Raw genomic sequence first — 13,531 nt, forward strand, 5'->3', positions numbered from 1 at the left:
GCAGAAGCAAGTTTTTGGTTTGATATGCAAGAATTTAGACTGACTCTTGTTATTAAGCACCCTCCTTGAATTCAGTGTGAATTTTGCCACTGGCTTCAAGTGGAGCAGGAACAGACATGTTATCAGCCATTACAGCAGGCTGTATTCTGCAGCTAATACAGTTCCACATCTAAAGATAAAGGAAAACTGTTAAGTGACCTACCCAGAATGGATGGGACTCGAAACAAGGTTAACATTGTCCAAGGTGTCTGCAGCCCAGCTATAGTGTCTGAGAGAATCAGAATCAAACTCCCTTTGAAACGTCAGGTGCTTCAAAACAAAAGAGATAAATTGAAATTTAAAATTAACATTAGAAACACTTGTCTTAAATCCAAGCTTGTTGATATAATTATATTAAATTTAGATCTGGTCTTTTAACTGGCATTTAACAGTGCTCCAGGGTTAAATTACTGGAAATCCTGTAACAGAAACATGAAATACACAACAAACTCTTGTCTCTTCAAACATTCTTTTTGCCTGCTTTTTGCACTTCCTTCAGTTTCAAGAATATCTCTCCCAATCTTTACTTACTTTTACGAGCCAGGTTAAAAGGATTGAAAAAAAATATTACCATTTGTACTGCAGTCATACACCATATAGACAGGCAGTGTAATACCACCCCTCAGAGGATGCCATTAGATAGATCCTTATTCAAGCAGAACCTGTGAATAACTTCCTTGTGAGCTTCACTGAGGCTGTGAACGCAGGAGGGGTTTGGTTTGTCTTTATACACAACCAACATGGGCACTGTTTTGTGGAGTGCCACTGCCCCTACTCATCTGGACAGAAATAGCTTTAACCCTGTGAGGCTATAATTAACTCCCCCCTCGGACAGACACTGAGGTGATTTCTTTCTCCTGCTGTCCATGCACATGGACATTCATGCATCCTGTGCCCCACAACATCCCTCACACTATAAATCATCTTACTAGGCAGCAAAGCTATTCCAGAAAAAAATATTTGTTTTCCTTTGTTTCTCTTGTTTTAGGAAATTAAACCAACTAAACTTTAAATACTGTTTTTACCTATTTTCAGGGTGACATGAAAGTGTCTCCCCAATTTAAGAAGCACCATAATAAGTTACATCAATACAAATAAGTCAAGAAGCAACATACACAATTCTCACCCAGGATGGTGTTAAAAATCTCAGTGTTTCCTGTAAGTAGGTTGTTTGCTGCTTAGAGGCAAATGCAGATAGAGAGAGCAGCCTGTTTGGATCGAAATCTCATGGGCTGTTTTCAAATCAAATTCAGTGGGTTCAAGTCAAACCAGAGCCAAGCACATGCTTCTAAAACCTTCTTATTTCCACCTGAGTTTTTTTAATATGCTGACACATACTGGTAGTGCGAATTAATTATTTTGGATATAAATATCAGCATTAGAAGTAAATCTGGCAAATTCAGTCATAAACACACAAAAAGACTTCTCTTGGGAAACTTTCAAAAGATAAGCAGACAGATAGCTGTTGCACTGCTGGCTGGAATGTGCAACACTCCCATAGCTCTGGGATTTCTAAAAAACTGCACTCTGTAGGCATTTCTTTCATTAGAAATGAGGATACCAGGTTTCCTTCCAAAAACTATTGACACTGTAATTTACTGCCCATCAACAGAAATCCCTGCAGCGTGCAGCTTCGCTCTGTCACTCCTGCTCGATGCCTCCCTCCTTTTCCCTAGCTCAACACTTGTATTAGGGATGTTCTATTAAACTTCGTGTTGTAGCAGATGTACTTGAGCCCTGATGGTTCAAGCACAGACAACAATAGAGGGCAAACTTGCATATGCTAAACAGCAAAATACACCATCAGACATAAAAGAAAATGAATGCTGTCAAAACAGTGACAGTTAAGCAACTGAAGTGGACTTAATTAGTGCCATTTGAAATATGTGTTGTAATTTAGTTTAATGATGACAGTTTTCTTAGTCTTTCCAATAAGATACTAGGGATTCTCCAGCATTTCCTGGAGAGCCAGTGGTTTAGGCAGGAAAGCCAACACTGTGGATTTCTGCTATTCCAAGTGATTTGTAAGAGCTCACACTGAGCCCGTTCTTACTTTAGATACCAAACAGTGTAAGATTCAGACACACTGTCTCAGGCATAGTAAAAATTTTGATAAACAAAAATAAATTTATTATTTTGCTTAGTGATAAACTTTATCATCAAAAATAGGACAAAGCAAAGAAACAAAAGAAATTGGCCAAAAATAACAACACAATTTGGTGTTTGTCCTCAAAAGGCTTGCTACAGTGTACAGCATCACTGCATGGAGACCCAGGCATGCACCAGGACACATATCAACAAATAAATGTCGGGTCAGGTTTCCTGTGACAGATTAAAAATGCTTATGTTACCTTAGCAGTGGGATATAGAAAACTAAACAGAGCCATATAAAATCCAAGGAAATACCATCACTCCAAAATAATCTGTGCAAGACAGAGGTGCTCCTGCACCATAACTGTGCTCTAGGTTTACCTACACACATAGGTTGGGTTCCTCAGTCCAGTTCCTTGCCCTGAGACATGGTCTGCACACCAGGTGACTGGATTATTTTAAAGCATTCCTTTCTGACCAAGTGCAATCAAACAGATCTTCTGGACATATTTAGAGCAAACAAAAGCCAAAAGTCTGCAGCTAATAATTTTGGTTGAGAAACAGAGTAGGAAAAGCTGATAGCTGGACACACTCATCTTACACACAGCACACATCTGTGAATCTCATTTTTGCAGGCTGTTGAGGTGCTGGATTTTCCATGCAGGCAAAAAAAGTAATAAAAAAAAAAAAAAAAAAAAATCTTCCTGTGTAAGTTAGAATATAAGCAGTCCAGAAGATAGTACATTGTGAATGACATCAAATCACAGGACCCATTCTGTATTTGGTCAGGTCCCAGTGTTCCCTCTCTGGACTGAGATAGGTTAAAAATGCATTGCTAAAGGGTGTGGCAGCCTTAGATGCAAATGTGAGTGTAAAAATACTGAGGGTTCTGCTGGCAAGGATCCTGCTGGTTGCATAACTGAATATCCAGGCTGTGTAATATCAGAGTTCAGCAAACAGAAAAATTTATGCTTCCTCCCAGATGAATTTATCCAGACTGAAGTGATTCAGCAAGCTGCTATTTAATGGACAGCCCAAGTCATCCTGCCTTTGGCTGAATAAATTCAGAGGCTGATGTAAATTATTCCGTGGAGAATTCACTTGGATTTAGTCTGAGTTGCTGCATCCAAGGTAACACGTCAGGACACAGAAAATTTAACTTTGCTCCAGCCAGGTTATGAGGTACAGTGTGGCCTGGATTCAGACTTCCCTGTGAACAGGGTCAGCAATAAGCCACCAAATACAAATAATGGAGAATACCATGACTTCTAAAGAATTATTAGAAACTCTTCTCTAACACTCCATGTGTTACGCTGGCAGTGAGGTTCAGTAAAGAATGGTTCCAAATCTTCCTCATTTGACTCCTTCCAGACTCCCAAGTCTACCAGGGATCCTGGGGAGAGGTGGCCATGGGCTCATCTGTCTTAACCAGACCAAGAGGCTGGCAAATGCTCCTTACTCTTTTACATACTGATGTTTGTGATAAAATTAATTCCAAATAATTTACTTTGCTGTTGCAATGAGCTCCACACAGGTCTGAGCTGTACAAAAGGAGAGGAAATGGCATTTACAGACAGGCAATGGATCACTCTGTATCAAAGTAGTGTGATTCCCAAAATAGCCTTAACTCCTCTCAGATCCCAGACAGACTTTTAGAATATTGATTTCAAACCACAAAGATCTTTGTTCCTGTGAATCTCATTGGTGGAACACAAATTGGTGCTTTTTCCCCCCCTTGCCTTCTACTGCCATAGCAGAGATTATTTTAGAGCCCATTTAATGTATAGAGAGATGAGAAAAAGGGGCGTGGATTTTTTCCATCTCCCATATGCACCTCTCCTGCTTCAGCCAAAAGCCAGGGCTGGGCTGGGCAGAAAACCACAGGAATTCCAGAGGATAGATAGATAGATTTTTGTCAGGATGTGGAGGTTTAGAGAAGGCATGGCAGAAAGTTTTAGCTGGTCTCCCTTTCTCATGAAGATAGTTTCTTGCTTTTTTGTTTGCTTTGCATAGAATCATGGCTTTACTAACCTCTCAAAACTGGACTGGACATTTTTTCCCACCACCACATTCTTTGAGAGTTGTTAAGCATAGAGCTGGTTTTAAATCCTGCAATGTGATAAGATACATCCTGGCTGCTAAATCCATCCACCATCTACTTTAATGGGGGTCACAAACATAGCCAGGATCATAAAAGGATGCAATATATACTCAGAATGAAGAGTCTTCCTTTCTTCTGAAATTTCCATCGTATCAAGAACGCTTAATGAAGTCTTAGTATTAGAAGGCATCGAAGCAGCTTTAGGTGCTCAGTCCTGACATAGAATTTCTTGTCCCTACTGCCAGTAGTTGCAGATTTTGTTGTATTACTTCAAACCAAACAAAACCACAAAATCACTGCTATGCAAGCTTTAAAAACACTCCTTAGATGGCTGTTCCAAATTAAGGTTATTCGAGGTTTACAGAATTTCACTTAGAAGGATCAATACAATAATAAACATTCTGTTGCTAAACAGAATCAAATTTCTGCCATTCCTATAATGCCACCAGAACTGTGGGCAAAAGCTGTAGTAAAATTGGACAGCTTATACCACACCAGAATTTACAGACTAATACAATCAAGGTTTAAAATGTACAAGTCCTGCTCCGTGGACCCTTTTCCCCATGAAAATATCCTCTGAGATCAATAACTCCCCAGTGTAGGAAAGCTCTGTGAAAACAGCAGCAGAAAACCTCTGTTTCATTACAATCCACCTTATGCTCTTCCAGGATATAAACAACAGCTCCACTCCACAGTCCTTTCCAAGTAAGGATTTTTACGTGAATTTTTAACCAGCTTCCTCACAGATCTTTGACTTCTGTGTATCAAGAAACTCTTGAGCAATTCAGTTAGATTTGGAAATCTGAAGCAACTCTACCAAGTAAAATGGTGAGGCACTCACAAACAAAACATACAGCACTCAATCTTCCCCAGCTTTTGGAAAGACTTTCCCACTCTATAATCAGGTCAAAAGATGCTGCTTTTGTTGCATTAGTCACTGCACAAGTGTTTGGAAGATATATAAACTGAAGAGTCTATAATAGCTTAATCTTTAAAAGGCCAAATTCTTCCCAAGAGTGAAAAAACAAGGACAGCAGTGGGAGTCCCTCCATGTGGACAGAACAAGCAAAGTAATTCCCAGTCTATGCAGTACAAAGGTTGCCTGGTGTAAAACTCATTGCTCCTAGCTTATCAAAGCACTCTAAAGACACACGTAACAGGGGGCTCACAGGAGCACCCACTCACCTCAGCCAATAACCAACCCCACACTCAGAGACATAACTGGTACCTTAAAGACTCTTGGTTTGGGACCCTGCCACGTGCCTCTTGCAGGATCAAATCCAGAAAATAGTCCACTATTTCTGTGGACTATAAAATAGTCCACAGAAAACACTCCACCCCCCCCACACCCCCACTCCCCAATCTCTTGTTCACAGCTCCTTTCTTGCCCCTTTTCACCAGCTAAGAGAGCAGCCATAGTCTCTGGAGGCACAGCTGAGGCCTCCACACTGCAGTGCCCTGCAAATATGAAGCACAGCTACCCGATGGCAGAGACACAGCACATACCTGATCCTTTGCTGGGACCAGCAGCTCTTCAATCATCATGCTGTCCCGGGCATAGGAGCTCCTGTTCAGCGTGTAGGACCTATCCGAACTGAAGGAGCGGAGGCTGTTGTATTTACCATTTATCATAGAAAGTGCAGGTGACAATGAGATGAACAGAAAATAAAAATAAAAAAATTAATACATGCAACTTCCAGGGATAGCATAAAATGGCAAAATATACATAATCTGTGAAATAAATACAAGGAGGAAAATGGAAAAAAAGTATTTGATTATAGTTAAATATTCCCTTCCCTACAATATGCATAAGCAAAATCTCAACAGAGGCTTACTGCTTTGGCAGTAATGTTGTGGCTTTAGAATAAATCTAGAAAAGTGTATTCAGGTATTTAGATGAACTTTGATAAATATCTCCATGCCCTAATCCTGAAGGCAACCCACCAGGGCAGGTCTCAGGGGAGCTGTGGGTAGGTCACAGTGCCTGCCCACACAGCTCAGGTTGCTGAAGCAGGTTTAACTAAGAGCAAGTTTTATGTGTTGTCATTCTCTTTGTGGCTGAACCACTTCTGACATTGCTACAAACACCATAGTTATCCCAATAGTTAGAAAGGAAAGGATCGTAAGTTTGAAATTAAAGGAAAAATAAATTTGCTTGTTGACAACTAAGTACAGAGTCTGACGTTTTGGGAATTATTTTGCGCATGTTAAACTATTTAGAAATAACTACGATCACTCTTAACGTGTTGCAATTAAACCAACACAGGAGTGCTTTACATTTAACCCTGGAAGGTACATTATGGTATGTGCTAAAAACATGCTGCAGGCCTAGACATGCTTGCTACGTGACAAAAAATAAAGTAGTAAAAAATGTGAATTAATACAAAGCAACATCCATCAACATATTACACTTTTGAACTAGCAACACTTTTCACACTCAAAACTCTACAATATGTTTCATGCATTTAGTAGTTGCTAATTGAATTTCTCTAATCCCTTAGCACACGTTCCTTCTTGTGCTGGAAGCAGAACTGGGATCTCAACTACACACTGTACACATATGTTAAGCAGACTTTTACATGATAAAGGGGAGAAAGAATTAAAGCTATATTTGTTATAACAGAGGGATATTCTCTAGGGCTGAACCCACCCCCTGCCCCCCAAAATAAAAGCATGTCACTTTCCAAAGCTGAATAAAATGAAGATAAGCAATGGCAGCAGCAGAAAGATGAAAGAGATGTAACACGATGCCATGCCTTCTTACCTGACTTTTGGACTAAAGCAATTTACATTGGAAAAGAAACAGGAGAAATAGAAAGCAAAGAATCAGACAGGAAAAGCAAGATGTTATGGCTGGATGGCTTATATATTTAATGTGTTCATTTCTTAATGTTACACTCAGAATCAGCAGTAAGATACATCCACAGAATATTTTTTGCTAAATTAAATACTTCAACGAAAAAAAAACACAGTATTTGTCTCCTCTGAGCATAACATGGGCAATGCAAAAAAATGAGCTACGCAGCAACAAATAGTAATGGCACTGCTAAAACCAGAAGCATGGGAATATTAGATTTCTCTCAAAGAAATGATAACATGGGGTTGAACCTCAGATCTCCCTAACAGATCGTGACTGTGGAATCTGCTCTCCCACCTGCACAGGGAGCACTCTTTGCAGGAAGAGAGCTGTTAGGAGTGAAAGGTAAATCAGTGCTGGATTCTGCACACAGAGCATGCTCCCCCTGCAACACCACTGCCTTGGTCCAGCCCTGATCACAGTGACAGGGCTGTGTGATCACCCTGCTCAACACCAGATTTGAAAGCAGCATGTCAACTTTGTTAATTCAGTTTACTATGACAGGAGATGCTCCCTTCAGATCTAATTTGCTGATTTTCTGGCTAATGGACTATTTAAAGCATCTTGGCATTTCTCATGAATTTATTATCTCATAAATACTTATTAACTTCCCTAAAAATTGTAAATCAAGCACAACATGGCTGGAGTCTACTAAAGAGCAAATTTCCACTGCATGCTTGCATTTCTAATGCAGCTGTAACAAACAAGACTGAAGGGTAGATATCTAAACTTTACCTTATGGGAGTTGTCATTTGCTGTTAGACAATGAACTCACTTTTTAAAACAGATCTTTAAACTACAGCATAGGAAAAAGCCCTCAGGGCTCCAGCTTATGAGGTTTAATTATTAGCTTCAGTACAATTCAACTGTCAGTAACTACACTGCAAATCCACAACTATGGAAGTAATCTCTGCTCACACAGCTTTAACTGCTTTGAGCAACACACACTGAAGGCTTTAACAACATTCAAAAATAAAATCTAAAATGTTGATCTGGAAATACCTGCATTGAAATTAACATTAGTCAGACGACATATGAATTTTACAACATTTTATCAGGTTCACAGAAACTTTGGCCTGTTTTTCATAACACATAATCCATTCCCTGTCAAAATAAGTCCTGCAACAAATTTAGGGGAAACTTTTTTTTTTTTCTGGGGCGAGAGCTTTTTTTTTTTTAATGTTGTCTTTCTCAATTGAATTACTCACTGGCACCTTTAAAGAAATAAAAGCACCAAATAGCAAAATGATTTGTCATTCAGTTTTTCTGGCATTTACATTCTTCAGCAAAACACACCCATTAGGGAGCCCTCTACTGTGAGTTATCAGTCTGACCAGTAGTAGTCGAAATAAACTTGGCTTTGCTGGCTGCTCTAGATCAGTTTCTAGACCAGCTGCAGACCACTAGCAAAGAGGTTCCTCAGAGATGTTCAGAGCATGAACAGAGACCAGAAAAAGTGAATAGTTAAGTTTTCTGTATCATTGCCATAAGAAGCCAACATGAATAAAGAATATGAAATAAAACTGCAGTGAACATGTGCTTCAAAGGAAGTACACCCCCTCCACTTCAAAACAGACTGCAGTGCCGTGTGGAATAGCACGCTTGGTTTGTAAATACTTGTACCTGTGGCAACACACAAACATGAGAAACAGCAAATACAGTACCTGGCAGACCGGGCTCCCAGGCTGAAGCCCATGTATCCTTCAGCAGGCAGAGAATCATCTCCCAGCTCTTTCAGATCCTGGGGTCCGAGGTATTTGTCTGTATCACCTGTCATTGCATCCTCACCTGCCAATACAAAAGCCGGGCTGAAATCAGAGCTACACGCATGGCAGATGTTTGTGTGCTTACTAAGTCATAACGCCCTTCTCTGCTCACCAATAAGGAATCAATCCAGTCACCCCCACTTTCCCTAAGGCTCTTTCCGTGCTGTGTGTTAATTATCCACCCTCTGAATGTGCCTGAGAAAATAATTTTATTGGGGGACAACCGAAAGAAGCAAAATTCCACCTTGACGTAAAGCCAATAAAGTTATATGAGGGATGACTTTTGCCCAATAGTTTCAGCAAGCTATTGAGTTCTTCTGTACTTTGCATCATTGCACCCACTTTCCTTATGGAAAAAAAAAAACGAGCTGACAAAGTTTAATCATTCCACATGAGGGAAAAAACCCCAACAAGACAACAAACCAATCGACAAAACCAAACCAAGCCCTGGCTGTGAGAGAGACAGCCTGTTTGCTCACCAGTCCTGAAAAGTGCAGCAAGCTAGAAAGGAGGCAGAGGGAAGGAAGAGGCCCGCCTTCCACCTTGGATATTTCTCAATACCTTTTGGAAGTCTGAAGGTAAGTCGGGATTTTTTTTTATTTTATTTTAAATGAACCGCTCCCCACTGCCAGGTTGATTTGGGAAGGTAAGCGCTTCCCGAAGCTGTTCCGCCTGCGGCAGCAGCCCCATCCCCGGATGAACATCCCTCGGCGGAACAAAGCCGGGCCCGCCGAGCCCCCGGAGCGGGGCGGGACCCCGGGCACCGCCGGGACACGTGGGACGCGACCATCCGCACGGAAAGAGATCTTTAGCTGTTTTATCCAAAAAAAACCCAACAGGAGGGGAAGTTAGATGTTGGGAGAGGCGGGCAGGCGCCACAAAGGGTTAACGGAGCAGCTGCCCGGCGGGGAGCATTTGCATGCCATTACATCATGCAAACCTACATTCCTGCATTGACAGAGCAAGTCCAAAATATGCCTTTTGCGGTTGCTGGATTTCGCCTCCTCCCCACCCCCGTCCCGTTCCCTCAACACCACAGAGCAGAGAGCGCTCCTTGTAAACTCATGGCTTGCCGATATTCACTCTCCTCCTTTGTTGTGAACGAGTTTTAGGTGTGTTAAGTTTAAATTGCACAACTGAGAAGTCTAACAACAGCGCGTTCCCGAAGGTAAGAGACTCCCAAGCCCAGAGTCACGTTTCCCGCTCTCATTAAAGGAGTTTAGACTAGTTTCCATTTACTAAACTCAGGAAACCACAGGCGAGCACTGGTTATAAACTAACAATCAAGTCTAAAAATACCCCTTCAGCTACTGCTTTGCAAACGGCAAACAAACAGACCAACTTTCTCCTCCAGCCCAGCAACAACCAGTATTTTAAACAGCAGTCAAAAAGCTAAAATGTTCACAATACACCAGAAAGCATTCAAAAACCCGAAACAGAAACATCATACATCAAGTGAAACTTTAAAAAGTCTTACTGTTTTGGAAAGCCATTTTCACCAGCCTGGTCTATAAGATTTTTTTTTTTCCCTGGTGTTTCCAAGAATTCCTATTAGTCCTATTAGTCCTTAAGCAGTGATTTAGACTTAATCTCCAAACCAGCACAAGCAAACTAATCCCTGTGGGTCATATTCGCTTTCCACACAACAACTGAGATCTTCTTAACATCTTGATCTCTTCGTATGTATTTTAGGACATGTGCATCTTTGTCCTCTCAACTCAGATTAAAGTTCTTTGCAAATATGAAACAAAACGAAAAATAATAAGTTTAAAAAAAAAAAAAAAAGAAAAGAAAAATCCCTTTTTAATCACTCTGCAGACATCCCTTTAAAGCTTCTGCTGATTGGATTACAGCCTCCCTTGGCAAGCCTCTTGAATGGTGACATAAATGCAGGCACTCTAGTTATTTGTATGTAAATAGGGGTGCTGCGAGGGTGTAGTTTTTCTGTAACTTGATGCCGGGGCTGAGCAGGGAGCGCGGGGCTGCGGGGAAGGCGCTGCCTCCGCCCGCCCTTCCCGGCCGGGGCCGGCGCCTCCCCCGCGCCCACCCCGCTGCCCCGGGGAGCCCATCCTCAGCACAGCCCCTCCCTCCCGGCCCTGCTCTGCGGGGCTGCTGACCACGGAGAAAACCGGACCGAACCTGCGAGGCGAAGAAGCGGCCCGGACAGGGCGAGAGATCTGGGCAACTTTCAGCGGCTACCCACTGGACCACTAAATTTGGAGACTTCTACCCTTACTATTACCTGAAGAAAAGCGCTACGCCACTATAAGGAGCAAAGGAGGCATTTTTTAAAAGAGCATCGTTTGTCAAAGGCAAGGAGGATGATTTTAAAAAGCCGCATAAAGTCGAGCTGTAAAATACCTTAGATGTTACCCTGCTCTGCAGCTAAAGCAGCCGGGGCAGGATTACTCTGATGAAATGCCCTCATCAAAAGAAAAAATGCATCTAGGAGTGGTAATTTCAAAGAATTCCAGACATTGCTTTGTGATCGTGGGAGGCTGGAGCAAAATGGGTGGTGCACGTTTCAGCAATCCCACTCTGTTTAATTAGGTGCTGCAGCCTAATCCTCTGCGCTTCAGGTAACTGTGAGCACAGTGTTTGCACACAGCACACGAAATTCCTGGAGAGGGTCCCATGGAAGAGTGAAGATAAAACTCATCTCTGAACACAAACAGAGAAATGCCCAACAATAAGGCACGGATGAGAAAACACTAAAAGATACTGCACTGCTTTGCTGCATTTGCCATTCTTCCCTTCCTAATAGGCTATATGTTGAAGAAAGGTAATGTCCCTGCTAACAGTGGGTAAACAAAGCTTTTGCAAGTAGAGGAAACAGCTCAAAGTCCAGGGAAAAACGGCGGCAGTAGGTCAAAGCAAGGGCCCATCGGTTCTAGTCTCTGAAAGCAGCCACATATCACAGGAGAGTATGGGAACATGGACCAGCACAAGTACTCCAGAACATTTTTCTAGCTGGCACTGACTTGAGCACATATTTTCTATACCTGAAAGAGGTTTTTACAGTCATGAACAGGCTTGGTGTTTTTTTTTCCTTTTTAAATTCTTCCAGTTACACTTTGAACTCACACAAATTTTTTATGCTCCCCACACCAAGGACCTCTGCAAGGAATCATAAAAGTCAACTACCTCCCACAGGAGGAGCAACCCTTTCAAGGTGGATCTGCCTCTTGCTGGTTTCACTGATACCCCCTGTTTTTAGACTTCTCTAGAGCAGCAAGCATTGCTGCTCACTTTGTCACCCATTATGTGTTCTAGCCTATCCCTCACGCAATTTGTTTGGTTTTATTTTCTGGGATAGAAAATTCTACTGGTTTTCACTCTTTTTTCTCCCCAGGAATCTTTTTCTTGCCTCTGATCACCATTTTCATCCCAAGTTTTCCTGGTCCCCCAGCATGTCTCCTACAGCTGGGAACTGCAGGAGCACAGCGTAGGTGTTCCTTTTAGAGGCCAGTGAGATATACAGGCTCTCTGGCAGCAGGAGGGAAGGCATCATGTGGCTTGGGAAAAGTCCCAGAAAAAATTTAATCATAGGCTGGGATCCAGATGAGCATTTGTCATTTGGCTTTGCTGAAGATACCTGAGGATTTTGCCACTCCTTCGTCACAGCCTGTCCAGAGCTGCCTTGATAGTAGAAGAGGTACAGGGAACAGGAGGATGTTTCAAGCTGTAGCCAAAGTTTTGGTTTCACAAAGTATGGAGAAAAGCCAATACCGAACCACTGAAACTTTTATGAACCTGTGAAATTTTACAGAGCCAAAGAAACTCCGAAAACTGAGCTTAAAACAATATAATAAATCAAACCCTCTCAAAATGACCAATAACGGATTTTCATGTATGGTGATGTTCTGACCTGTCTTAAATGCTCTTAAACTGTTGTATCTTAGCATCTACTCAGGGATCAGGCAATGTGCATTCATGTTCTGTTAGGATGTCTCTCTAATCTTCCAGGGATTGATTAACATGATGCTTATTCTTACTGAGGCGGGCATCTCCATTAAATGGGTTTAAAACAGTGTCCTGGTTTACACCTGAAAGTTTGTTATCTACTGAAGGCCAAATAAAAAAATTTTAAAACCTCAAGAATAATTGTTTTTTGAAAATATCTAAACTCTCCACACCTGATCAGGTTTCAGGATTGCATTCTTTTTGTCCTTCACTGCTCACAGTCTCTCTACTCGTTGTATCAGCTTCCATGGCTTGCTGTCCCTTCTCCTCTGGGACAGCAGCAGCAGCTTTAGGAAGGGCTGTAGTGATAGGGCTCATGGCAGGGTTGTGGCAGGCGCAGCAGGGCTCCAGTTCCCTGCACCAGATTAAAGATCCTGCAGCTGCCCAGAGGGATGCTGAGAGGATGAGCATGTGCTGCAGAGGAGGGGATTCCTTCCAGGCCTCCTGAAGGCAATTGGAGTTGAGCTTTACCACAGCTGAGCCGTGCTCCCTACCAGGCCCAAGTCCATAGGCACAGGGCTGAGACTCCCAGCTGCACAGGGAGCCAGCTCACAGCTGGAGACGGTGAGATGGAAGACCCAGTTCTCCCAGTCTCAGGTTTCACATTTATAAGATTTGCAATCTCTTTAAAAATAAAAGCACAGCAAGTGCGCGTTGAGAGATGCTCTCCTACAAACTGCTGCATATGAAGGCAAGCCCTCATTTCTCTTCCCC

General features: G+C 42.1%; 1 protein-coding gene across 50 annotated transcripts in view; it reads right to left on the bottom strand.

Annotated features, from left to right (window-relative positions):
• Positions 1 to 13,531, bottom strand: part of ANK3 (ankyrin 3) — a 350,276-nt gene that overhangs the window by 61,972 nt on the left and 274,773 nt on the right. For 47 of the 50 annotated variants that reach the window (XM_086899768.1, XM_086899761.1, XM_086899756.1 and 44 more), the window contains 3 exons: positions 8,753 to 8,876; positions 5,738 to 5,840; positions 203 to 309 (listed from right to left, as the gene is read on the bottom strand). In XM_086899768.1, coding sequence (XP_086755894.1) covers positions 203 to 309; positions 5,738 to 5,840; positions 8,753 to 8,876 — 334 coding nt within the window. The remainder of the gene's footprint in view (positions 1 to 202; positions 310 to 5,737; positions 5,841 to 8,752; positions 8,877 to 13,531) is intronic. The other 3 variants (XM_086899755.1, XM_086899749.1, XM_086899734.1) reach the window with 1 other exon arrangement.

The sequence above is a fragment of the Cyanistes caeruleus genome, chromosome 8, assembly GCF_971803275.1.
Source record: "Cyanistes caeruleus chromosome 8, bCyaCae1.hap1.1, whole genome shotgun sequence".
Lineage (NCBI taxonomy): Eukaryota > Metazoa > Chordata > Aves > Passeriformes > Paridae > Cyanistes > Cyanistes caeruleus.